Below are 25,748 nucleotides of genomic sequence, written 5' to 3' on the forward strand. Positions count from 1 at the left end.
TCACACATGCCACAATAATGTCACATGCCCTTTCTGGGGTGACCCTGAGTCTTTGCAGGCACTGGAACCGGGCCTTAAGCATTCCGATAGTCATTTCAATTCTGGCTCTTGTCCTGCAATTAGCCAGATTATATCGCTGCTGTGGGCCCGGTTCAGGGTCAGGGTAAGGGGTAAGCAAATAGGGTAAACATGGATACCCCCTATCACCAAGCAAGTAGCCAGTGAACTCTCCTAAGACAGAAGGATACACTTCAGTTCAAATGTCCCTGAAGCAATTGGTCTTTATATATTTTAAAGTATTCTCAACTCACCATGTCCAAATTTTGTGCTCAGTGTACATTCACGGAATATTTGTGAGTCATGGACAGAGCCTGGCCACTTGGCTTCCACATTTGTGATAATGTTGGCAGCATCACATATGATCTTCACAGTGCAGAGAACACGAATTAGCATCCATTACTATAATGAAATAATTTGTTAGTTTGACATGCTACAGGGAACTATGTACCTGTACATTAATGCTGTGGAAAGACTTCCTGTTCACATAGTCTCCTTCATTTACTGAAGGAGCAATGATTGGAATGTGAGTGCCATCTGTACAGCCAATCACGCCTGGGAACCCTGAAAATAAATGTGCAATTTAAGTAGTAGTCCAAGTATCACCACATCATAAATTAAGTTTTGTTCATCCTGATACCTGCAATTTTGTGGCATCCCTCTTTGATAAATCTTGTGGGTCTGTGACCGGGGAACACCACAGACGAGTACAGGAGACGTTTCAGTGCAACTGTAACATTCCTGACTGCCCGACAGACGGTAGCCTTGGAAACGTGCTCAGCGTCACCAATATTATACAGAAAGCTCCCGTTTGCAAGAAACCGAAGTGCAATACAAATAATATGCAATGAACTGAGAGCATGTCCGCGATGTGTCACATGCGTAATATATGGCCTGAGGATGTTATCCAAATAACTTATAGATTGTGCTGAGAAACGGTAACGTTCGCACAGAAAATCATCAGGAAATGATCAAATGTCCAAACGCGCTCTAATCACTCTCTCCCGGCGGAGAGCTCTGCGGGGAATTTGGGCTTCACGATCTACTGGCTCTTCAAGGAAGTGGCACGCCATGTCCGACACTTCCTACTGTCAGGTTTCCGACAAAGGGGCGGAGACAGTCAGGGTTAGTTGTAGTAAACCTGCTAGGGGGCAGGTTAGCTTCACGGAGTGTGTCGTCATAGTGACTCACTCAGGCTGCAGCTGAACTCGCTTTGTGAAACCGAAAACCCAGAGTTTTCGTTAACTCAGGGTATACTTACTCAGTTTTTCCACTAAACCGGCTTCCTGAAACAGGGCCCTGGTCTTAAATGAGATAAACACGACTTTATGAACAATGACCAAAGCTTATGTATTACACATTACTTTGACTCTTTAGGTACAGATGTGTGTACCTATGTTTGTAGTTTATAGATCCAACAACAGGAGTCGATGCTCTTTCAATGTAACACATTTGTCAACCATAGAAGAAGACGGGGCATCAAGTACATCCGGGTAATATTATAGTCGGAGCTTATGAATGCAGTGGTCATAGAAGTTTGGTAAGAACACTGAGGAGAGTTTGTGATGTTTCGTTCACCCTGACAGCTACAGTAAGCATACCCACGCGTGCTTTATAGTAACAGTGTAGCCTCCGACCTGTGGAAAAGAATGCTTCTGTCAGGGAGTAGCTAGCCTCAGTTAGCAACACTGTTTACATCCAGAGCAGCCAAGCGTAAACCTGGAAGGTCAGGATGAAAGCAATTTCTAAACACCGAGAGCGAAACCTGAATATTTTACTGCCACGTGGAGCTTTTTAATTTTTAATATTGCTACATTGGAATAAGTTTCCAAGTTAGCTGGCTAACTGAGAGTAGTCCTGCTTGATTAACTGGAAACTGAATGATGGACACTGTTTCATGTTTGTGGCTGATAGGTGATCTTTATGGTGTCCACGTCTCTGCTGTATCTGAGGTATTCTTGTATCTCCATTAGGGCTGCCACGATTAGTCAACTAGTCACGATTACGTCGACTATTAAAATCGTCGACGACTAATTTAATAGTCGACGCATCGTTTGAAGCTTTGTAAGATCACAAAGGACGCAGGAATGAGTAGTAGGATTTAAGAGTGTAATAACGGACTGAAACAGAAGATGGCAGCACTGCATGTACAAGGATGCCAGCTGCCGTTAAACCCCGAAGAAGAAGAAGCTGTGTCCCAGAATTCATAGCGCAGCCCAGCGCAGTTGTCAACAATGGCGGCAGCTAGTTAGTTTTAATATTACTCTTATTATTCTTTCTGGGTCACAAAATAAACGTTTAACATATTTTCAGGCGAGAATGTAGCTGTGTAAACCTCAAATATCTGCTCAGTTTATCAAGACATCACATATTTTCAAAAGCGCTCCGACGTTTTCGGAGACGTCTGTTACCCACTAGCTCGTTAGCTAGGCGGGGGCAAGGCTAACTAGAGCCGTGAGAACACCGGACTCCCGGCAGATCGTTTTCAAACCCACCGCCGTCTTTCGCTAGTCAGGTTAAACATATATATAAGTCACTTAGATAACTTAAAAATGTTAGTTTGGCTTTCTTTAGTATTTTATTTGTTCCTGAGTAAATCGGTTTGGCTGAGATTAAAGTTATAGTTTTTGCACAGCTAAAACTGTCAAGCAGACAGCTGATTATCAGAAGTGTGAGACGCTGGAGAATATACTCCGGTGTCCTGTTATATTTTAGAAAGCAAGGAGTTTATTAAACTTCACCGAAACAATCTGCAAATTTCATTAAAAATTAATAAACTACCATCTTGTCTTTATTTTTAGTTAGCACAAACACTTCAAGCTGTAAGCTAATGATAGTTATATAAGACCAGATGCTGCTGGTGCAATAAGCTGTACACTGTATGTCCAATGGATGATGATCTGATTAGTCGACTAATCGCAAAAATAATCGGTGACTAGTCGACTATCAAAATAATCGTTTGTGGCAGCCCTAATCTCCATTTGTCAGTATTATTATTTTTAATGTACTTTGAACTACTTTAGCCCAGCTCTCTTTTCCCCAGGGCGCCAAACCTACACAAAACCTCACAAGCTAGCCAGTGTCCTTCTGATCCAGGCCGGTGTTGTGCCAAAAAATGATAGCTCGTATTTAAACTGCTATAAATAACTTGTTGCTCTGTAATATGTGAAACAAATGTCAAATGTATCCCTCATGAATGCTATCAGGTCATCTTGAGGCACAAACAACATTCATGTCACAAGGTAGAAGCTGCAGTCGTTTTTTGGCAGTGACGTTTATATATCCTTAATTTTTCCAGTTAAAAAAAACATCTTGTTGACTTTTAAAATGTCTTTTTCAGAGTATTCTGTTCACTGAAGTCTATTAACCAACATACATAAAGATATTACACATAAAAAACACAGAAACATTTGAAATCAGTTTTTGGCACAACACTGGTGTTGGCATTACTAATGCTTCGTCTGTCTGAAATCACTAACCACATGCCTGTACCAGATTTATGTTTCCAGGCATCTTGTTGGTGTTACTGCTGTTGGGGAATCATCTCTATAAAAGCTTCACAACATTATATTAAAACGCATGTGCTTTCCCCTGCTGACACACACTTAGCCCAGATGTTCTCACATCTGCAGTCTACACATAGAGTCCGTTTTTATTTTTACCAACAGCTGTTTAACCAGGAAGGGATGCCACCTTTAGCTGGAGCCGAGTTGGTCCACACTCCATTGCAGCTGTATCGATACCTGCTCAGGTGCTGCAGGCAGTTACCATCCACAGCAATGCAACAACACTACCGACATGCCATAAGACAGGTGAGGTCATCTTATGCACCGATCAATGACAAGCAAAATGTTTTCCAAGTGAAACTGTGACGGTAACTTTAATACCTTTTGGACTCTTGTGTGACAAGACTAACTGAGCTACATCACATCTGACACAGAGAAATGGTTTTAAACAGCTCATTGAGAATCAATCTGTGCTCATGAAGTATTCATATAATCCTGCACATAGTGAGGATCGGGAAAACGATGAAAATTGTCTCAATGCAGAATTAGTGAGCCGTCTTTATTAAGCACCAGTTCACAGCAATAGTTATTTTAGGGACCTGGCATTAATAAAGAGAGAACAGTCACATGATCACAGGGTGACAGTGGGGAGGAAGAACGTCACTTTAACAGGAAGAGACCCACCCAACCTGGTGTGTTTTCGGGATAATTCAGTAATCTTTGTATTACTGTAGAGCAGGGGTCCCCAATCCCAGTCCATGAGGGCCGGTGTCCTGCAGGTTTTAGATCTCACCCTGGGTCAACACACCTGAATCACATGATTAGTTCATTACCAGGCATCTGGAGAACTACAAGACATGTTGAGATGGTCATTTATCCATTTAAATCAGCTGTGATGGATCAAGGACACATCTAAAACCTGCAGGGACACCGGCCCTTGAGGACTGGGATTGGCGACCCCTGCTGTAGAGTCTTGATCTTACAATATAAAGTGCCTTGAGGAGAGTAGCGCTTTATAAATAAAACTGAATTTATGGCCGTGTGATGTGATGAAATATATCAAATGACAAAGCCGATTGTTTCATATTATACTCGACAGTTTATTTTGTATTGTGTGAAATACACCGATAACTGCGATACTTTTGCACCGACAGTAGTCACCACGGCAACACAGAAGGAGCATACAAAACAAATCGAGGGGCTCGTTGCTAGACGAGGGGTTACCTCTGTAACCGAGTCTGACATGGAGCAGAAAACTGTGCCGACCCGGCCCCCTCCACAGACACCCACACCACAGACCTCTGACACCACCTAAGCAAGAATCGCGTGTTTGCGAATGAGAAGCACAAAGAATCCCGAAGATAAATATACATATATGGTTTTGTTCACTGATCAAAACACACAACACGTGACTGTGTGGGGTGTATTTATAATTGTAGCGACTTCCACAGTCGCTAGAGGCCGGGGATGAAGCCTGCCTATTTGCCTGACGCGCTGTCAACTTTACGCAATAATGCGAGAGGTGGAATTGTTTGCTTGTTTATTAAAGTGCTTTGCGATTTTTACAGAGTAGTATCATCGGCTCCTGATTCAAACTCTTACAACATCACAGGCTCTAATATAACGAAGCAAACATGTAGTGCAGCGGTCAACAAAAACTACGGCTACCCAGCCCTCCTCTCTGTCAAAATCAAAACCAGTGAATGACAGACTGACAACGCCCATTTATGTCACCGCTAGCACCCACGTGACTCCCATAACAACCAAACAAATAAAAACCCAGTGATCATCAAAATTCAATACATTCAATTATGGCTCCTACAATAATCATATTTATTTAACTTTTTATTATTTCAATGAAGTAAAAAACGAGCAGTACTTTCAATGTGTTGGTTATATAAACTATTCACTGAATTTACAGAAAATGCAAATATTGTGATTATATCGTTATGGGGATTAGAAATGACTTGTGTCAGGAGATTTGGGTGATGGTGAATACAATTCATCTTTTGTTGACTGTACTGAAAACCCCAGTCTTAGAGTCCATACTGACCACTTTAGACACGTGTGTTGTGTATTTTAAGTCAACAGAAATGTTAAAAATCTGACCATTTTTAAACAGATATAATATAAAATGGAGAAAAGCAACAAAATATCTTAAAAATAACTCGTGCACAGTTCTACAAACGGTTGTTGCAGTGACGTGAAGAGGCCCATCTAACGCTGCCTTCATCGCTAACCTTATTTTCGGTTTCTGTTGTGATGTGATTGGCTGGCAGCAGCAGTAGAACAGTTGAATTGTTAACGAGCCGTTTCCTGTGAAGGCAAACTCCCGACCTTTGACCTTTGTGCTGCACTATTGATTTGTATTATTAGATAGTGCTGACATGTTTATGGTCACCATAACAACCAATAACTGTGACTCATGCACCATTAATGTATCATCATCATCATTACTGCTGAAAGTAGTTTCTGCCAAGATCATAAAGTCTTTGTTTGCTGTTTGTTTCCAGGGTTACAACAGCCACTCAGATGAAGACGACCCTGAGAGGACACAGATGATCATCCAGAGAGCGATTGCAGATGCTGACTGGATTCTTGATAAAGTAAGGATAAAGGAAAGAAGACCTCCAAGGTGACACATGAACATAAAGCGTAATGTTCATTTCGTTTGTCATTCACAGTATACCAAGAAGAAATGAGCGCGTGTCCACGGCGGTGCATTTTGCAGGGCTGTCCTGGAGTTACACTGGTGAAGGTGCTGTCCCTGTCTGCGAGTGCTCAGGGTGTTATGGTTTTTTTGAGGGATGACTCGCTGTAAATACTGTTCTCAAACTATGCCATTAAATGTGCAATCATGAACTTAGTTGGTTTGTTCCTTGGAGCAAAAGTCGAACAGGAGATGGAAACTGAAACTATTCAGCGAACTACAAAGAGTTCATGGTTTTATGCTTTATATACATATCAATGTCCTCTACAGCCTCTGTGTCTGAATGATGAACACACGTAGTAGTTGGTCCAGTGTTGTCTGAGCATGGCTCCCACCTTAATGCACGTTTAAAACTTTAAATATGTTTACAGCCTACTAAGAAAGGTACTAACGTTCGTACCAGAACTGTGAAAAATGCTACAGTACTTGTTTTTTGTTTGTTTTTCCTTTACTGCCGTAGGTTCCTCAGGCTGCGTATGTAATGATGTAGAAGCAGAACTGAAGGGGACGACATACGACCGACAAGGCTTCTAGATTATCTTCCATGCTGAAGAAGAAGGAGAACATGGAAGATGGCAGCAAGTACAGCTGCTAACATATCGCTGCCCGTACTTGTTAATAGTAAAAGTCTGGTATGGAAGTACTGAAACACACTTTACTACTTTGTTTGAGACAGCTAGCATCAAATCAGCTGTGTTCCTTACTAGAGCTGGGCAGTCAAAAAGGAATCAAAACTGACACTGGGAATCTCTAATCCACCTGATCTTTCCCGTGTCGGTTATTTCAGTTTTTTTAAATTCTGTGTTGTCACGTGACTCTGTGCCTTCTGCAGCATCATGGAGAAAAACAAACAAATCAACACATCGAGCTGAACGCACAACTTCAAATCTCACGTCTGTTGTTTGGACACGTTTGACTTTAGTAAAGACGACTTCAAACAAAAGGGAGAAAAACATTTCATCATCCAACAACAATACTACTAATCTGTTGCAACGCTTGGAGGACAATCGTGTCACCAATTAAAAATATCCCACCTTTAACAGTTCGCATATTTACAGTACGACCTGACTGCACGGGGTTATGGTGTGTTGTGTGTCGAAATTTAAAGTGAAAAATGAATCTAGTTTGGAAAAAGGCTGGAACGTGACAAAACGTGGGACAAGTGAGTGCTACGGTCAGTGTACTGCACACAGTGGTGATGGACACGTTTGAAAAAGCAGACCGTGTAATATAATGTACTCCTATTGATGGTGTCAACAACAAAATCAATGTTAACCACCTGAAAGAAAATCATTCAAAGTGTACTTTAGCTGTCAGGCTGCCCTTTCAGACTTCCTGGGTTAGATCCTAAAGGCCTGTTTCAGCAGATTTGCAGGTCAATGTGTAGTCGGTGGTTGGACGAATAGAAAAGCTGCTCTCATGTTGCATCAGTGGAGGGTGTCCGATCCAGGATTGCAGGGGAAGCAAAGATATTTCTCTTTTCTTTTAGTAAATGAGGATTTTCAAGTGTTGCTATTTAAGTACTGAAAGAAGAAAAAGAACTGACTCGAGATCAGATTTCAGCCAGTTTGTCACAACCAGGAAGGAGTTTAGGTGACTCCATCTGTGGACCTACAGTATATAAAAGCACACGTGAACTGCCCTCTGCAGTTTTAGGCTTGTGACATGCTTTCTTCCCTATGTGAGGTAAAACAGTGCCAGAATATTTGCATATCACGTAATCTTTATTAACACAATACTTAATTGCACATTGTTAAACTTTGCTCACGCATCTCTTCTACAGCTTGGAGGCAAAGGTGATACTTCTGTGCAACATACAGTATTCAAGTATAACCATTTTTCTCAAATAAATGCTGGATAACAAGGATACACATACAAGAAAACAATGAGAATGTTTCGTATGTACTGGCCTCACCAACCAATGGAATAAAACAAAAACATCCTGATCTGCTCATTTTTCTTGAACTGAAACTTATTTACAGCTACGTGCACATGCAGTATTAATCTCCATTGATACAAAAAGTAATAAAACTAGATATACAGACTAAAGTATAAATAGTATAAATAGGTTCTCTTTGTATAAATAGCTCCATCGTCTTCAGTGTTGGTGTGACATGTTGAGACACTTGATGCCAGCAGAGGTGAGCACGTGAAGCTGCAATGTAAATGCACACACCTGCTGTCCACAGTGGGAAACAGCAGGCAGTCAGTTCACACACAGCACGTCAGAGGAGGCGGTGTCCGTGACGTCAGAGTTTTGGGACTGCTTCGGAAAAGGAGCTGCAGCGGAGTAGTTCTCTGAAAATGGGATAGGCACTGAGGAAAGTCGCAGACTGTTTGGTCTCGGGAGTTCTTACTTCTGGAGAATAAACTGGTCGATGAACTCGTTCTGCTCTGACTCCACTTTGGACAAAGCTTCGTACTCTATACGATATCTGGGACACAACAGAAAACAGCAGACAGACATAAGAAAGGGATACCTGACTATCCTTTACTTACGCCTACCACACATTAGGACAGCACTGGGCCTCCTCCGCTAGCATGTGTATGGAAATGTTTCTACCCTGCACAGAAAATATATATGTTCTCCACACAAGGCCTTTATTTAGGCACACACAAGTACTATTATAATTTTTTTAGGAGTGTTACAATTAAACATTGGAATACAATATAAATGCAATATTGTATAACTGTGTGACAACAACATGGAGCGTGCTGGTCTGATGAAAGCTGGAAAGTTTATGCTACATGTGTTTTTTTCCTATTGTGTTTCACATCCTGTAAAAAAAACAAACAAAAAAAAAACACTAAGGTTTTGGAGAATTGTCATATCCCCGATTATACACATGGGACATCATAGCCTACTGTCCTGCACAGATGGGTGTCTCTACCCACTCTTTTTTTTCCTATATTACCTTTCAAGCTGCATCTTCTTCTCTGCTATGAGAGCCTGAAGCTGCTGCTGCTGGGCCTCTCTTTGCTTTGCTACAGACGTCAGCAGGTTTCTGGCTCCAATGGCCTGAAGGAGAATAACACAGAATCATACCTGATAAAAGTCTCATTCTCATGATCACATATCATACAGACACACTCAGATGTTATAAAGCTTTAGTACACGAGCACTACAACTTCTTTTGCAAGAGCCAATGAAAAGTCTTCAAATATCGAGCTTACCTTCATCTTTTCTGTCTCTGCTTCTTTTGCCAGTTCATCCACGAGCTCAATCAGACCTCCCACTATCTTCTGAAACTGGCCAATTTCTGTAAAGAAGAACACGTGTCTGTAGATGCAGGACCTGCTAATGTTAGGAGAGCAGGTTAAACTAAATGTGATCTGTGCTTACTGTCCACAAACTCTTTGCACTCTTCTTTGAGCTCTGAAGTCTTCTGGCTGACATCAGGCTCCAACACTCGCAGCTTGTTGAGTTCATCAAAATAAAAGCCTGCCTCAGCTAATGGGTCTGTAGCCATGGCCACGGGGCCTGCCACAAAGGAGACAGAAAGAGTGATAGAGGAAGACCGGCATGAGAGAAGTTAAACACGGATAAAACATATAGCTTTGATATCAGCATCCAGAACAAGTCCTTTAACTGCTACTGTAGTTAGCAGGCTTTCCAGCCCGATATAAAATCTTACAGTACAGATGACTTCATCTGGCCCTCATTTACTAACACTGTGTTTGCATCGGTTTTCTTCAGCTTCCTCCCACAGAGACATGCAGTTAGTGGGGTTAGGTTAACTGAATCAAAATTGCCCATAGATGTGACGGTGAGTGCAAATGGCTGTCTGTCTCTGTGTGTTAGCCCTGTGACAGATCAGTGACATATAGAGTCTCACCCTATGGTGCCTAACAACAACAATATAATAACATTATTATATATTATATACATAAGTTATAAAATAATTAGAATAATACTAAAATAATATTGTCTTTTTGTTCATTATTTGCAGTCTTCCAAAACATCAAAAGTCACAAAATAGATCAAACTGCAGGTAAAGAAACCAACAAACTAAACTGGAAGGTCTAGTGAGGTCACTGTTACGTCTATAGTGCCACAGCACTATCTGTTGAGCCCTGTGCTGTGGTTGTTTCTGCTGCTGCTGACTGAAGGTTTCTGGGAGTTTAGTGTCATCATGTTTGTTCTACTGGCTAACAATCAAAGATATCGCCGCAGGGAAGCCACCTGTTTGAAACCGAAGACCTCAGTTAGCCATGGTCACATGACGTCAGTGTTTCCAACCAGACGTCGGAGCCTTGTTTTTGACTGTATGTCTGCACGTCCAGTCACGTTTAGCCACTAACGGTAACATATGGTCCGTTCATGCAAAATGAACTTTTCGTTGAACTGTGGTCTTCAGTGAGAGACAGGTTCGAAACGAACATTTTACAAGCAGCTCTATTCACGGTCAAATTATCATTAAATAAACACGTACACATAACTACAGGCTTCTCCAGTGCAAGTCATCAGAATCACATTAACATCGGATACAATGGAAACTAACCTTAACTTATTTGAATGTACAAAAACGTTATAAACAGTCTGAGTAAGTAAAACAAAAGAAAGCTGTAGTATTACTCACTATTTCCTGCCAGTCGAAATCACTAACTGTGACACAGGCTAACACTGTTAGCTAGCTTGCTAAAATTAGTTAGCTAATTCAAATAGCTAGTTAGCTAAGCTGCTCACTAACGCTAGTTGGACGCAACACATTAACCCCGTTAAAGCTAATAAACCTACGAGGACAACACGGTTTCATTAACCCCTAACATGATTTAAAAACGCTTGTACGTGTGATTTTACCTCTTCTAACCGCAGTCACAGATGGTTCTCTGTTGTTTGACTATGTGGCAGAGTAACAACCAACCAAAGCTCCTCCTCATCTTCTCGCTGCCAGGGAAACCAAACGCTCCTCCCTGTGTTTGTGTGTGTGCGCGTTTGTTTCCGTAACCTGCCTCATCCAGAGCCCTATACTATGAAGGCACTTCTGTATTTTATAAAAGGTGCTTCCTACAGTCACAACAAAGAGTTAAAACTGAAAAACCAAGGTAAGACCTGTGGGAGGCGTGACAGCTGAATGAAATGGAACGGGACTGGCGTGTACACGAACATTCCAATCCAATGAAGGCAGGGCAGTTTGTCTTGCAATACCTGTTACTGACGGACGAGGGCAGCATTGTGCTTTGCAATTGAAGGCCTGGCCAGCGTAAACTCTAGTGATGGGATTTCCGGCTCTTTTTAGAGAGCCAGTTCTTTCGGCTCGTCTCAATAAAAAGAGCCGACTCTTTCGGCTTCCAACCGGCTCTTCAGGTTGTTTTGTTGGTTTAATTAATTTATTATTAACAACAATATAAAATTATGCAAAAAAAAACGTGGTTTTATTTATATATGTTTATATATAAATATATACAGTGGCCCCTAGAGACAAACCACGTACAAACTCCAAAACACATTTCTAGCGTTAACTGAACTTCCAAAACAGAGCTACCTAGATCACTTAAATTACACAATTGAAAGCATATGTGTATTGTTTGCGTATTTATACACAAGCACTCATATATATTCAAATAATTTAAAATATATTCATTTACCTGTTACTACCACACACCAAATCCGGTCGTTTGTACTTCCTGGCTTGTGTAGCCATTAGGTAACAAAAGCTCAACACTGCCCCCTAGCATCCTGGAGCACTTCTGTTGTGTTTTATACGTGTTTTGGAGTTTTTATGTGTTTTGGAGTTTGTACGTGCTTCGGAGTTCGTACATGTTTTGGAGTCTGTACGTGCTTTGTCTCTGGGGGCCACCGTAAATATACTTGGTTTATTTACTCCACATAAAATGTAATAAATGGTAAATGGCCTGTATTTGTATAGCGCTTTACTAGTCCCTAAGGACCCCAAAGCGCTTTACACAACCAGACATCCACCCATTCACACACTGGTGATGGCAGCTACATTGTAGCCACAGCCACCCTGGGGCGCACTGACAGAGGCGAGGCTGCCGGACACTGGCGCCACCGGGCCCTCTGACCACCACCAGTAGGCAACGGGTGAAGTGTCTTGCCCAAGGACACAACGACCGAGACTGTCGGAGCCGGGGCTCGAACCGGCAACCTTCCGATTACAAGACAAACGCCCAATTCTTGAGTCACGATCGCCCGTTATAAATCATATAATACAAAAACCAACTATTTACATTTCAACTTTTAACTATTTAAATTTTCAGCTTTTTCCTTTTAAACAAAATTAAAGTGAAACAACACAAAACACTGCAAACCACAACATAATTAAATATAAATTAAAATATGAAAACAGAAAGAAGATGCACATTCTCTGTCATATGGACCTGCATGAATAAACTTTCTGAATCCTTTATCATCCGCAACTGAAAATAGTTGTGGATGATTACTATACCTTTCTAATTTCTAAGTTGTTGTCCCTGGCTCTGGCTCTCCCTCCTGCTCTGTTCCTGTGCTACTGCTAGTGTAACTACCGCCCCTCCCCCTTCCCAGCACAAGGCTCACTTGTGGAGTGAAGCGGGAAAAAGGGTGAGAGAGAGAGGGTGAGAGAAAGAAAAAAACAAACCCCCACAGCTCGCGATAAGGAGCCGGCTCGTGTCGTTCACGTCAAAGAGCCAGCTCTAAGAGCCGTTTCGTTCGCGACCGACACATCACTAGTAAACTCGGTGGAAGAAGAAGGCGTGGGCTTGAGTTGGTTGAACTTCTTTTTCTTACGCAGCGGCGATAAAGCTGACTGCTTGTGTACATTTATCTAACAACTGAAATACAGCGCAGGGAGGTCGGTGAGTAAATGTTTGCAGACGTATTTAGTGTCGTTTACTCTCAGGATGTAGCGAAGGGCGACAACGTTAAGCTTTCCACTGAAATCTGTCAGTTTCATGTGACTTGTTGAGTGTGACACACTTACTTGGCAACGTAAAGTTTCTCTGCGTCATATTTAAGCTTTGCTATCTTTGAATAGATTCAAAACGTGCTCACATAAACACATTTCCAAGATCTAGGATTTCCAGGTTTTCGCGTTCGAAGTCTTGACATCCTGCTCAAACATTAGCTAACCTTAGCGAAACACATGCGCAGGAACTAGCTGTGAAACATTGACGCAAAGCTAATAATCCAGTAGCGTTACTATTTCAAGGATCCGGTGAATTATCGGTAATAACGTAACGGTGTGAAATGAGTACATAATAACGTTTCGACCGAACAAAGCATGCCGAGTGACCTGACCCCCCCACTGACACGTGAACGCATCTGGTTAGTTTGCTGAAAGTCATTCTGCTGCTAAACGGTCTCTTTCTTTGACATGCGCACTCAACAAAAGCTGTACGAGATTATTGTTATTAGCCTTTTACTCGTTATTAGTGATTTTTTTTATTATTAATCCTTTATTTATCCAGGTAAAAAATCTCATTGAGATTAAAAATCTCATTTCCAAGAGAGACCTGGCATCATAGCAACAAAAGTCACATACCACATAGGTATATAACATTTAAAACATATACAATATCGCATACAAACATGTGTAAAATATACAATAACAGATCAAATACAAAAAAAAAAAAAAAAAAATTAAAAATTTTAAAGTTGAAAAATAAATATTTTTACTACCCTTCCCGAGAAAAACATAAAACGCGATTTAAGCTTTTTATGTGGCCCTTTTCAGTGACTAATGATATGTGCCCCCTCCCCACCCTTTCAGTTTCCGGTCCAGCCTCATTCCTCTGAGGGAGAGATGGCAGTAGGGCAGGTGGTTTCCACTCTGGGCAGATTCCCCTCCATCTCTGCGTGTTTTATATGATTAATGCAACAGTTTTGATCAACGCTGACCTCCGTGTAGCTCCACAGAGAATGTTGGGGTGTAATTCAGGACTCTTGTTTGTTTTGTTGTTTTTCAGGAATGACCTGGAGCACCAGGAGGTTGTGGCGGCCTCATCAATAGTGGTCAACACGGCGGGGGACCTGCGGACCTCCATCTGCAGGGTGGTCATCTATCTCCAAAGGGACATGTCTGGGGACAGCTGCCTACCCCAGGACCTCAGCAAGTCCGAAACCACCTCCCCAGACCTTCCTCTGGCTTGTCCCAAGACCAAGACCTGTAGTCATCACGGAGCAGTGGGCTTAGGCAACAAGTATGTTCGGCTCAACGTTGGAGGGATGCTGTTTTATACGACGCTGCAGGTGCTGACCAAGCAAAACTCCATGCTGAAGGCTATGTTCAGTGGAAAGAAGGAAGTGTTCACAGATAAAGACGGTGAGCATTTCTGAGCTGCAGATACAAGTTTCCCAAAGTATAACCTCACATACACTGCATGCATACATTCACTGTGTTTAAAGTAGGAAAGATTACAAAAGTTCCACTAAATGTTTAAGTCAAGATTCTGGCTCACGAATCCAAGCTTGACTTTAAATTTCAGTCACTTTGAATTAAATTTTAGCTGCCAGTATTTATTCATTTATTTCAATCTGTACTGATTGAACAACAGGTGCTTTTGGATAGTGGGGAGGCATGCTCTAAACTCGCTCTGTCCTTTGTGGAAAATGCTAGTTGACGTCAACTATGCAACAATTAGTTTTTCAGCAGACGTCTTTCTTATAGAGAAGTTCATCTGCAGAGTTGCACTGATCTAAACTCTATTTGATATCAGACTTGTCAGCTGTTGATAGTCGGACTCTGACATCTGCACCCAGACAAGCACAGAAGAGGAAATGCTTAGTCGTCTTCTAAAGCTTCATATATGCTTTTTCTTACACGAACAGGAACATGTTTACCATGAACTCGTGCAGAAAAGTTTCACAGTGATGTTTACCAACAAGGTTTTAGCAGCAAGCCGCAGAAATTGCACAGACCAGTTAAAATATAAAGTTTTATGACCTTTCTAATTTGCTAGAGACAGGTCTCCATGAATGTGTCCGAGGGTGTCTGAAATACAAACCTATGGGCTTGATAATAAAAGGCCGGTCCAACAGTGGATAAGACATTTTGACAGCAGTAACACCAGCGAGACTTGCACACAGCTTCCTCTCAGAGATGCTGGGTTTGCTGTAGGGCTGCCACGATTAGTCAACTAGTCACGATTATGTCGACTATTAAAATCGTCGACGACTGATTTAATAGTCGACGCATCGTTTGAAGCTTTGTAAGATCACAAAGGACGCAGGAATGAGTAGCAGGATTTAAGAGTGTAATAACGGACTGAAACAGAAGATGGCAGCACTGCATGTACAAGGATGCCAGCTGCCGTTAAACCCCGAAGAAGAAGAAGCTGTGTCCCAGAATTCATAGCGCAGTTGTCAACAATGGCGGCAGCTAGTTAGTTTTAATGTTACTCTTATTATTCTTTCTGGGTCACAAAATAAACGTTTAACATATTTTCAGGCGAGAATGTAGCTGTGTAAACCTCAAATATCTGCTCAGTTTATCAAGACACCACATATTTTCAAAAGCGCTCCGACGTTTTCGGAGACGTCTGTTACCCACTAGCTCGTTAGCGAGCCGGGGGCGAGGCTAGCTAGAGCCGTGAGAACACCGGACTCCCGGCAGATCGTTTTCAAACCCACCGCCGTCTTTCGCTAGTCAGGTTAAACATGATATATGAGTCACTTAGATAACTTAAACATGTTATTGTTTGGCTTTCTTTAGTATTTTATTTGTTCCTGAGTAAATCGGTTTGGCTGAGATTAAAGTTATAGTTTTTACACAGCTGAATAAACATCAAGCAGACAGCTGATTATCAGAAGTGTGAGATGCTGGAGAATATACTCCGGTGTCCTGTTATATTTTAGAAAGCAAGGAGTTTATTAAACTTCACCGAAACAATCTGCAAATTTCATTAAAAATTAATAAACTACCATCTTGTCTTTATTTTTAGTTAGCACAAACACTTCAAGCTGTAAGCTAATGATAGTTATATAAGACCAGATGCTGCTGGTGCAATAAGCTGTACGCTGTACGTCCAATGGATGATGATCTGATTAGTCGACTAATCGCAAAAATAATCGGTGACTAGTCGACTATCAAAATAATCGTTTGTGGCAGCCCTAGTTTGCTGCCATGTCGGCTACACGCTGTTTCCTTTGAGGTGCCACAGCAGGTCCATGTTCTCAGCACTGTCTCTTTGCTCAGGTTGGATCCTGATCGACCGCAGCGGGAAGCACTTTGGCAGCATCCTGTGTTACCTTCGAGATGGCAGAGTTGCCTTACCCAAAGGTCGACAGGCCGTCCAGGAGCTGCTGGTCGAGGCAAAGCATTTCCTCGTCCAGGGCCTAGTGGAGCTCTGCCAAAACTCGCTGCAGGTCAGTTCCATCCATACACATTGCTCCGGTTTTAGCCAAACTACATTGGCTCCCTGTTAAATATCGCATAGATTTTAAAATGCTTTTGTTCACTTTTAAAATTCTGAATAATTTAGCGCCCAGCTGTCTCTCTGAACTCCTCCACTTATACAATCCCAACAGAGCACTTAGATCATCCAATCACAGGCTCCTAGCACAACCTAGGTCTCGAATGAAGTCGAGCGGTGACCGGGCCTTTGCAACCGTGGCACCTCTGGAATAACCTCCCTGTTCATGTTCGTACTGCCGAGTCGATCCAGTCTTTTAAATCACGTCTTAAAACTTATCTTGTTACTTTGGCCTTTGATTCTAACTAGTTGGCTGTTTTAGCTTGTTGTGTGTTTGTTTGTCCTGTTTTATTGTTTGTTTTAATTGTCTCATGCTTTTACTGACTGTGAAGCACTATGGTCAACACTGTTGTTTTACTATGTGCTGTATAAATACAGTTTGATTTGATACGGACTCGTACGGTCCACACAGTGTTTGGGCACTTTGTTGCTCTTCAGACTGCAGCGCTTCAGTACCCAAAAATGAAATACTGGAAACTACTTTCAAGTGCCAAACTGTGATCTAAGTAAGCTTACACAAATGTGAGTAGCTCTAGACCCTCATATTAGCACATTATCGTCATCATTAATAATCATAAGATTACTGATTCTTGTTGGTTGTGTGGACGCAGCCTTTAGTCTGATCTTCAGCTCTGGGATCAGGTGATGAACACAGCAGGGCTCCGGTTCTCCATGATGTAACCTCTGTGGTTACTCCTGTCAACCTGTTCCTTGCATTAGCAGTGAGATTATCTATAAATGCCAGTTCACCTGGCAGACGTGCAGGCCCAAAGATGAGCTCCGTCTCGCCTGTGACACAGTCCCTGTGTTTTTGAATTTAGTGAAGGCTTTTGGTATCGTGTGCTGGAAACACGTTACTCTGTTCTTGCTGTGCAGGAGCCACGAAAGTGCTGAGAAGAAAACATTTGGAGATAAAATATCTTTTTTGAAGCTCTCAAATATTCATCTCGCTGTTGACTTTAAAAAAATAGAAATATCGGAGGTGTAAAGCGAGCAGTGTCTGATCATGTGACTCCCCAAATTCTAGTTTGTTACTCATGTGGTCACTGAGGAGTTACAGTGCTGGCCTTCAGTGTAGTGGCTTTCACATTTACTTAGCAAGTGTAAGGTTGCTGGTCCAATTCCAGCCAGGAACACCGAGTCTTGTTTGGGGCTGTGACGGGAACGACGGCCTGTGTAAGAACTCTGCCCACTGTAACCACCCACAGTTTGTCTCAGGTTCTGTGTGAAGCTACAAACGTCTCTGTGGATCAGCCTCTGTCTGGTTGGTTATTGTTAAACTTCCAGGAAAAGCAAGACTGTTATGATGTCAGATGTAAACTGTAAATTATAATTATTGTTAACAGGGTAATAAAGAGCAGCCCATGTGTGTTATACCTGTAGTCACCTCAATTAAGGAAGAAGAGAAGCTCATCCAGTCTTCTACCAAGGTACATGCAGAGCATCACTGTTGTCTTTGCAGCATCAAGTAAGGCTGTCATTTCTGAAACAATGTGTTTTTGATTATAGCTTCAGTGTAGCCTTGGTCATTTTCATTGTTACAGCAGAAACATGTCAGTAAAACGTCATTGTAGCTGATCTCTAACACATCTGTTTTAGAGGCTGCACATGTATAAATTTTTTTTATTTTTTATAGTACTCTTGCAGTATTTGAAATGCCTGCTTGAATATTAACGCAGTGGAATTCAGATGTTTGATCTTTGTGCTTGCTCCTGGTAGCCTGTCGTGAAGCTGGTATACAACAGAAGCAACAACAAGTACTCCTACACCAGGTAACAAAGGTTCCTCCAAAGATCTTATTGGCTCTCGTAATGCAAGAACAATTGTTTTCCTTCCTTTCAAAGTACTCTGTGAGGGGAGACTGTTGGTTGTTTTGAAGCTGATAAACTGTACTGAGCTCGTGGACCTCTGCTCTACATCACTCCGCCTTTATCTCAACAGCAACTCTGACGACCACCTGCTGAAGAACATCGAGCTGTTCGACCGGCTGTCTCTCAGCTTCAACGGCCGCATCCTCTTCATCAAAGACGTCATCGGGGACGAGATCTGCTGCTGGTCCTTCTATGGCCAGGGTCGCAAGCTGGCTGAGGTTTGCTGCACCTCCATCGTCTACGCCACTGAGAAGAAGCAGACCAAGGTGAGGCGGAGCGGCTGGTGGGAATCTCCCGTGTTGCTCTTTGTGTTTTGTGGGTTTTCTTCGGGGTACCGAGTTCCTCCAGTTAGATTCTTATTGTGCTCAGCATAGTTTCTGGGTCACAGGCATAACCTCTGACCCTTCATCATGGACGCTGGACTGAAGGCTCTGCTGCCGGCATGCTGATGACTGCGCTGTGTTTGCCAGCTCTTCTTGTTTGATAGCAGCTTTGTGCACTTTGTTGCTTTTTTACACACATACAGGTCGTTGAGTTTGTGAACTAAAAGGAAGTAAGAAAACATTAAAGCACAGTTTGTATGGTGTGAGTGGCAGCAAAGGTGGATTGCTTTACCTGCTGTGACGCTCCAGGTGATGTGACTAAGCTGGGTGGTGGGATTTCAACGTTTCCTTCCAATCACTCCTTCTCAGGTGGAATTCCCTGAAGCGCGAATCTACGAGGAGACTCTGAACACCTTGCTTTACGAGACGATGCCGCTGCCCGACAACTCCCTGCTCGAGGCCACGCGTCGGAGATACAACAACTGTGGCTCTCACAGCGAGGAGGAGGAGGGGCCTGGAGGTCCAGAACTGCGCGAGCGTGTCCGTAGAATCCACGTCAAGAGGTACAGCACATACGACGACAGGCAGCTGGGACACTAGGACCGCTGGACAGACCGCAGCTTTTTTTTTGATGATGATGAACTTAAAGTCCGATGGATGCTCATATGTTTTTTTTTTTTTTTATTACTTTCTGCCGTCTCAGAGGTGCAAGTGATGGCCTCAGTGAAACCTCACGTGACTGTAGATGTTCTCTGCTCATTCTTACTTTACACATCATCAGGATTCAGAGCAGCGTTAAACACCAAATACCTGCAGCTTTTTCTTTTCTAATCAAATTTACATTTCGAAGTGCAACAAAGAAAACCTCTACCATGCACTGTTTATTAGAACCATCATAGCACACGTAGCAGCAAAGCACGTTTCACATTTATTGACTGTATTTTTCACAGACGCATTTCCAGGTTGTTGTTTGCCGGTGACGAATCTGTTGGATTTACTGGAAATGCTTTGCCTCGAAGATGTTTTAATGGAGTTTTTCATAAAGCCTCTAAGATAAAAGTTAGTGTTGTTCTGTATTTGTTTGTCTTTGTTTGTGGGAGGCAGGTGTTATTGTGGTTTGAGCTCAGCTGTCAGAGGATTCAAACGCAGTCGACTCGGAGACCAGCTGATGCTGAGCTATTCTAACGCCTCAGCTTTCAGTCTTCAGACAACTTCGACCATTTTCAGAGGACTGTTGGGGTTTTTGTTTGTCATTCAAGCATTTAAAAACAGGAACCTAGCAACAAGGTGATTCTCCATTACTGAGAGTTGATTTTGTCGTCGGGATAAAGGAAAAGGGAAGCAGGGAGATGCTCTAAAGCACAGGTGTCAAACTCCAGTCCTCGAGGGCCGGCGTCCTGAAACTTTTCCTCGTGTCCCTGCTGAAACGCACCTGAATGACATTAGTATGTATTTTGAAGATTTTTACAGGTTTAATATTGATTCATTTGTAATGGAGTACAATACAAAGTGTTTGTGTAAAGGGAAATTGTGCAAACACGTATTCTAAGTCAACCATGGTGACTCTGAGCTGCTGGCATTGAAACACCTGAAGCAACGGACACAGATGGAGGAACGGCTGCTACAGCATGACTGCGGCTCTTTATTATTCACCCAAAGCACCGATGCATAAATGCTGAAAGAGCAAATGTGTTGGTACCTTTGCAGGATCACAGTACTCACTGCAACACTTACCTTGTGTCCTCTGCCTTGGAGCTTGTTCCCACTTTCAGTGACACAGACGGATCCACTCATCATCCTGTGGGTTCAAGTCAGGTGTCATTATTAAATTATAGCGGGCATAATGCTCACTAATGCTGAACCCTTGGCCTGTCCCGACCAAATATACAGTTTCTTTGTGAAACAGAACTGGATGTAAAATTTCATTTAGTCTTAAATGGATGATGGAACAAAGCTGTTCACTGGAAATGTGTTATACCATCTTTGGCCACAAGAGGGCGAGTGTGCACACACATATAGACTGATCAAACCTGACTGTGCTACAGGAAACAGATACTGTCTAGTTCCTGCATCAAAGAAGGCACCGCCATCAAAGTTTAACAGGTTGTCAGTTGCCCTCAATCACATGTGATGAAGGTACTGGAGACACTGATAGAGGTCCACAACCATTACATCACCAGGTCGTGGCCCACCTCAGACCACAGGTGAAAACGTCTTGAAACGTACCCGTACAAGGCGACTGTGATCTCTGTTTCTGTTCACCATCAACTAAGACTTTCAGCACGACTTCAGGTCATGTCACCCACACAAATACTCACAAATACAACTGGATGGATGTGTTAGTGACAGGAGCTCCCGCTGAGGATTTTGCAGAAACATCTGGCGGGAATCATCGGCTGCTGTGATGGAGGAGTACCTGGGCGCCCACTCTGACAATTTGCTAAAATGGAAGACCAACATAGAGGCTGTATGCAACAAGATGAGTATTGTTACAAAATGCTTCAGTGAGAGCACACATACAAGGTCTTAAATAATCAGGCCCCATCTTATCTTAATGACCTTGTAGTACCATATCACCCTATTAGAGCACTTCGCTCTCGCTCTGCAGGCCTACTTGTTGTTCCTAGAGTATTTAAAAGTAGAATGGGAGGCAGAGCCTTCAGTTTTCAGGCCCCTCTTCTGTGGAACCAGCTTCCAGTTTGGATTCAGGAGACAGACACTATCTCTACTTTTAAGATTTTCATAAAAAATCCCTTTTAACTTAACTGTTAAAAGGGATTTTTTTCCTTCCCACTGTCGCCAAAGTGCTTGCTCATAGGGGTTCATATGATTGTTGGGTTTTCACTGTATTATTGTTGAGTCTTTATCTTACAATCTAAAACACCTTGAGGCAAATGTTGTTGTGATTTGGTGCTATGTAAATAAAACTGAATTGAATTGGTGCCCTGAACCAAACCATGTGCACACAGACACCAGGAATCACTGCAAACATGGGACGTGCAGGGCCAGAGTCAATGATTCTGACTTTGATAGGACGCGGATAGAGGTCCACAACCATTACATCACCAGGTCTGAGGTCACCATGGAACTCAGGTAGGACGGGGCATTTGGCAGCTGATATAAAATTATACTCAGTTCTCTTATAAGGAAGCGCTGATTATGATGACAGCAGTCAAACAGGCATTGAGGAAGGAGTTCAAAATGTAAACAGATAAGCTCACTGTAGAGGAAAAAGTTGTTCCACTTCACACTGGCAGGGATCTGGATCCACGCATGACAGCTGCTCCAGGATGGAAAGGTCCAATTTCAGGATGATTCTTGATCTCAACGGGTTCAACAAACTAGCCCGCTCCAAGGAAAGGCTCTGCATTGGTACATTCCCAGAATGTTCCAATCTCATCTGCATTCATCGACGTGCTGAACTGTGCTTGTTCAGGAAATTGTAGAGAAATTTTAAAAAGAAAATTTTGGGGGGGGGGGGGGGGGTGATAAGCACTAAAACAATTTTTCTCCTACTTAGAGAAAATCTCCAAGACAAATTCATCATTTTCATTCTAAGGCGTGTATCTCATGGAAGAGGATTGGGGCTAGGGGGGGGGACACAAAGAGGGGGGGGCTGTTTTGAGGAAAAAAAGTCACAATTCTGAAAAAAACAAAACGGAATCCAACCCCCCCCCCCCATTTATTAGTTCCCAGTGGCCCTAATCCTCATCTGTACCTGTGTTACTGTCCGTCGAGGCTGTTCCGGGTCCCGGACTGAGCCACATTTATTCATTGTGGGTCAAATCAATGGAAGTTGTGGTTTCTGGGAGTTTTGAAATGATGAAACTGTGCACGCCATGATGCGCGCAGGAGCTGCAGCGTGTCAGTATGTTGTGAAAAGAAGCAAACACGTTTTCTTTTCTCGGAGTTGCACTGCTCGGACAATGACAGCTGTCGGTTTGCATTCGGTGACACAGCGCAGCTGCGATGTTTGCTGAAGCTGCGTTAGTGCTAGTAATGAATTCCCCAATCTGGACATAATGAAGAGTCATCTTTCCGTTAGTGCTGGTGTAACAATATTGATGATGACTTTGGGAAGAGATCAGCTCCACATACGTGGCATCTCTTTCGTGCCAGTACTTATGCTAGCAGGAGCAGACAGGAAGCTTTGACCCTGACATGAACGGCAGGCCCATCCTGCCACCTGTTACACGCCACGGACAAAAGAGCGAGCCAAGGTCGTTACTAATGGCGGCTTATTTGTGAAGACGCACACTCCCACGCGTGTAGTTCAGGCAGCTCTCAGAGCAGAAACCAGCTGAGCCAGAATAAGAGTCAACACGACGTGGAAAAGATTTAAAGGCACTTCTGAAGCAATCCCCGAGTCCGTTGCAGAGATGCAGTCCGTGCTGTAAAAAGCACCTCTGACATCCTCTAACGTCACTTACACGCAGCAAGCATTTGCTGCGTGTCGAGTTGACTTTACTGTCACATTCACGTGAAACGTCGTGCTGCAGGTGCACACTCAGTCCACACGGAGGCACAAACACAAAGTTTCATGACGGGGTCTCCACTAGAGATTACTGTGCGTCACGTTACCGTGACGTCATTCATTTTGCATCAGGCCGACCTGGCATCAGAGGCGACTGCGCTGTCCACATGTGCTGTAATCAGATGCTGCCCCCTCCTGTGCCTATCAGCGTGTGGATAAAGACAGAAGGAATACTGCACCTAACGATCTCACTCCACGTTCACGGCACCGGAGTCCCGGTGGAAAGCTGTGCGGAGGCGTTTGCTCCAGACAAACATAAAGTGGGGGGATTTACAAGCTGCAAACATCGACTGAGCCGGAGCAGCATTTTCACACGTTTCCACAGAATATGCTATAAATAACTCGAGGCTCTACAGGTTGGTGTGTTGGATGCTGAGTGGCTGCAGGCGGCGGGTTGAGGAGGGGCTGGATGCTGTGGGCTCCAGTGATTGTTTTCCTCCTTTCTTGCGCTTCCATTGATCAGTAACGCGAGGAAGGCGGATCCTCTGACGTCGCCGTCAAGCTGCTCGGCTGCGTCAGAGTCCTGCTGAACCAAGGAAGAAGGAACCAAGAAATAAAAGGAGAGCGCTTCGGAAAGGCCGAGCGGAGCGCACGGAGCGTGACGGGGACATACAGACGCGTCGTGAAGAACATCGCGGACATGGAGGGCTGCACGGAGGAAGAATACAAGGAGAAATTACTATGGAACGTCAAACGAGAGGTAGGCGCTCACACGTGACGGCCTGCCGAGCTGCACATCAGTACTCTATTACTTTATTGGACTCAAAAATGCCCACAGAGAGGGGGGTGTTTGGGGTGGAAGGGGACCGTGTTCGTGCTGTGTGGGGCTCAGCTGTCAGCGTCACAAGTTCAAGTTGCCAAACAGTTCAATAAATGCACCATCAGTCCTCATCCACCTGCACTCCGTCAGTGATAAAATGCCTGTTTTCTTTGCTTCGTGTTTATTACTGTTACGTTACGAAGCTGGATATTTCAAATATGTTAGCATGTCTGTTTTTGTCCACAGTAATTCCACTTTCGAGTACACATGAAGGCTTTTTAAAATGTGGCGTGGCTGTATGTGAAAGCCCAATCTGGGGTAATTACATGTTTAAATGATATCAAGTATTTTGCCTAATGATCTGACAGCTAACGATCATCAAACATTTGGCAGAAGTGGGGAGGAGGAACCCCTTATTTTCCAAACTATTTGTATCGACATGATGATGTACGTAATTTGCATCCAATCATAAGCGAGCCCTCCAGGAGGATTGCATTACAAACCTCGTGTTTTAAGTGATAAGCCGCGGCATCTACCAGCAGCACTAACATCCACGGTGCACGCTGTGCTACAGGCTTTTTCTCTTCCTGATGATGAATGTCTCACATCTCCCCAGTGAGGAATAAATCATTACCCCTTTAACCTTTCTACCCACTCTCTTTGTAATCCTCATGCTGAAAGCTACAACTGGAGATATTTCCCTGCAGATGAAATGTCAGTAAAAACCAAAAGCAGCCTCTTAGGAGGCTGGATGTGGCGAGGTGTGGCTCACTGCTTGTACCTCAGTCTGAGCATGAAGCTCCTGCCATTATAATGGAGAAGAAAGGTCAGGCTAAAAATAACAGGCCAAAAATCTGATAGAGCGAAGAGGTGGGGGGATTACCTAATCAGTGCTCTCTGTGCTGTGAGTTAAAGTATCCCGTTCATCAAACAGTACCTCATTAGTTCTCCGTCACTGCTTCGCTTTAGGCAGCGAATGACTTGATATAGTTGAGTTGTCATGTTTGCGCCAGTATTCAGATACATTGACTGAAGATTGTGGTTTAGTGGATTAATATCACTGCTGCATCTAAAAGAAGACGAAAGCAGAAAATGGAAACACTTTTACTTTAAGGGAATAAAAGCTGCAGCTGAGTTGGACATTTGGAGCCATTGTGCAAACCTCACCACACTTTTCATCTTCCTTTTACAACTGACTAAAGATGCTAAATGCTGATGGCCTGCTGACAGCATGCACATTATGTTTGAATCAACAGACCTAGCAGTGAGACCTAAATATGATCATTATTCCTGTAGCTGTTTCTTTCATTCTGTGTTGACCACTTAACAGTGTGTTACCTTTTCTCTTCATGTCCAGTCAGGATGCAGAATTCTGGGCTGATAAACCTGTATTTCAAACAAGTAACATTAAACATGAACATACGCAGTTTTATCATTATTATAGATTGATTGACAGGATTTTTAAGGCCAATATTAATATTTAGTGATTTTAAAACATGTGATTTGTTGGTTTATTTTTTTCAGACCCACAATAATAAACAGATTTTCCTAACACTTGTAATGTGTTGTATATA

The 25,748-nt window shown here is 42.9% G+C and overlaps 4 protein-coding genes across 10 annotated transcripts in view; 3 read left to right on the forward strand and 1 right to left on the reverse strand.

The window, feature by feature from the left end:
- The first annotated feature begins 1,487 nt into the window (after positions 1-1,487).
- On the forward strand, positions 1,488-7,992 carry lyrm9 (LYR motif containing 9). Of its 4 annotated transcripts, none has more exons than XM_085429520.1 (5): positions 1,488-1,550; positions 3,726-3,869; positions 6,077-6,169; positions 6,248-6,321; positions 6,734-7,992. In XM_085429520.1, the coding sequence occupies exons 1-4, from the start codon at positions 1,488-1,490 to the stop codon at positions 6,263-6,265; spliced, it is 318 nt and encodes a 105-aa protein (XP_085285646.1). In that variant the 3' UTR covers positions 6,266-6,321; positions 6,734-7,992. The 4 variants fall into 4 exon arrangements, with proteins under 4 accessions (XP_085285646.1, XP_085285644.1, XP_085285645.1 ...); XM_085429518.1 differs by having other exon boundaries at positions 1,528-1,597; XM_085429519.1 differs by having other exon boundaries at positions 1,534-1,648.
- Positions 7,993-8,243: 251 nt separating this feature from the next.
- Positions 8,244-11,357, reverse strand: ift20 (intraflagellar transport 20 homolog (Chlamydomonas)). Its single transcript, XM_085429516.1, has 5 exons — positions 11,075-11,357; positions 9,617-9,754; positions 9,448-9,533; positions 9,189-9,292; positions 8,244-8,708 (listed from the first exon to the last, which is right to left on the reverse strand). The coding sequence occupies exons 2-5, from the start codon at positions 9,741-9,743 to the stop codon at positions 8,627-8,629; spliced, it is 399 nt and encodes a 132-aa protein (XP_085285642.1). The 5' UTR covers positions 9,744-9,754; positions 11,075-11,357; the 3' UTR covers positions 8,244-8,626.
- A 1,560-nt stretch (positions 11,358-12,917) lies between these two features.
- Positions 12,918-19,952, forward strand: tnfaip1 (tumor necrosis factor, alpha-induced protein 1 (endothelial)). 2 transcript variants are annotated; one of them, XM_085429514.1, is made up of 7 exons: positions 12,918-13,071; positions 14,182-14,537; positions 16,410-16,579; positions 18,033-18,116; positions 18,406-18,458; positions 18,628-18,823; positions 19,250-19,952. In XM_085429514.1, the coding sequence occupies exons 2-7, from the start codon at positions 14,291-14,293 to the stop codon at positions 19,478-19,480; spliced, it is 981 nt and encodes a 326-aa protein (XP_085285640.1). In that variant the 5' UTR covers positions 12,918-13,071; positions 14,182-14,290; the 3' UTR covers positions 19,481-19,952. The 2 variants fall into 2 exon arrangements, with proteins under 2 accessions (XP_085285640.1, XP_085285641.1); XM_085429515.1 differs by lacking the exon at positions 18,033-18,116.
- A 3,293-nt stretch (positions 19,953-23,245) lies between these two features.
- Positions 23,246-25,748, forward strand: part of sgsm2 (small G protein signaling modulator 2) — a 104,130-nt gene continuing 101,627 nt past the window's right edge. For all 3 annotated transcript variants that reach the window (XM_085379831.1, XM_085379834.1, XM_085379833.1), the window contains exon 1: positions 23,246-24,114. In XM_085379831.1, the coding sequence (XP_085235957.1) occupies positions 24,055-24,114 (60 nt within the window). In that variant the 5' untranslated portion in view covers positions 23,246-24,054. The remainder of the gene's footprint in view (positions 24,115-25,748) is intronic.

This window comes from Rhamphochromis longiceps, linkage group LG14 (assembly GCF_057381845.1).
Source record: "Rhamphochromis longiceps isolate RC_006_pf linkage group LG14, R_longiceps_female_GT1.1, whole genome shotgun sequence".
NCBI classification, from domain to species: Eukaryota; Metazoa; Chordata; class Actinopteri; order Cichliformes; family Cichlidae; genus Rhamphochromis; species Rhamphochromis longiceps.

What these genes read in the sequence shown, in the direction of transcription:
- ift20 (XM_085429516.1), bottom strand. Translation starts at nt 9,743, where the DNA reads ATGGCTACAGACCCATTAGCTGAGGCAGGCTTTTATTTTGATGAACTC. An exon ending in GTGCAAAGAGTTTGTGGACA is followed by an intron (nt 9,534 to 9,616) that starts GTAAGCACAGAT and finishes TCTTCTTTACAG; the next exon opens with AAATTGGCCAGTTTCAGAAG. An exon ending in AAGAAGATGCAGCTTGAAAG is followed by an intron (nt 8,709 to 9,188) that starts GTAATATAGGAA and finishes GTTGTGTCCCAG; the next exon opens with ATATCGTATAGAGTACGAAG.
- tnfaip1 (XM_085429514.1), top strand. Translation starts at nt 14,291, where the DNA reads ATGTCTGGGGACAGCTGCCTACCCCAGGACCTCAGCAAGTCCGAAACC. An exon ending in TCATCCAGTCTTCTACCAAG is followed by an intron (nt 18,117 to 18,405) that starts GTACATGCAGAG and finishes TGCTCCTGGTAG; the next exon opens with CCTGTCGTGAAGCTGGTATA. An exon ending in AACAAGTACTCCTACACCAG is followed by an intron (nt 18,459 to 18,627) that starts GTAACAAAGGTT and finishes TTATCTCAACAG; the next exon opens with CAACTCTGACGACCACCTGC.
- lyrm9 (XM_085429520.1), top strand. Translation starts at nt 1,488, where the DNA reads ATGCTCTTTCAATGTAACACATTTGTCAACCATAGAAGAAGACGGGGC. An exon ending in GGGGCATCAAGTACATCCGG is followed by an intron (nt 1,551 to 3,725) that starts GTAATATTATAG and finishes TTTTACCAACAG; the next exon opens with CTGTTTAACCAGGAAGGGAT. An exon ending in ACCGACATGCCATAAGACAG is followed by an intron (nt 3,870 to 6,076) that starts GTGAGGTCATCT and finishes GTTTGTTTCCAG; the next exon opens with GGTTACAACAGCCACTCAGA.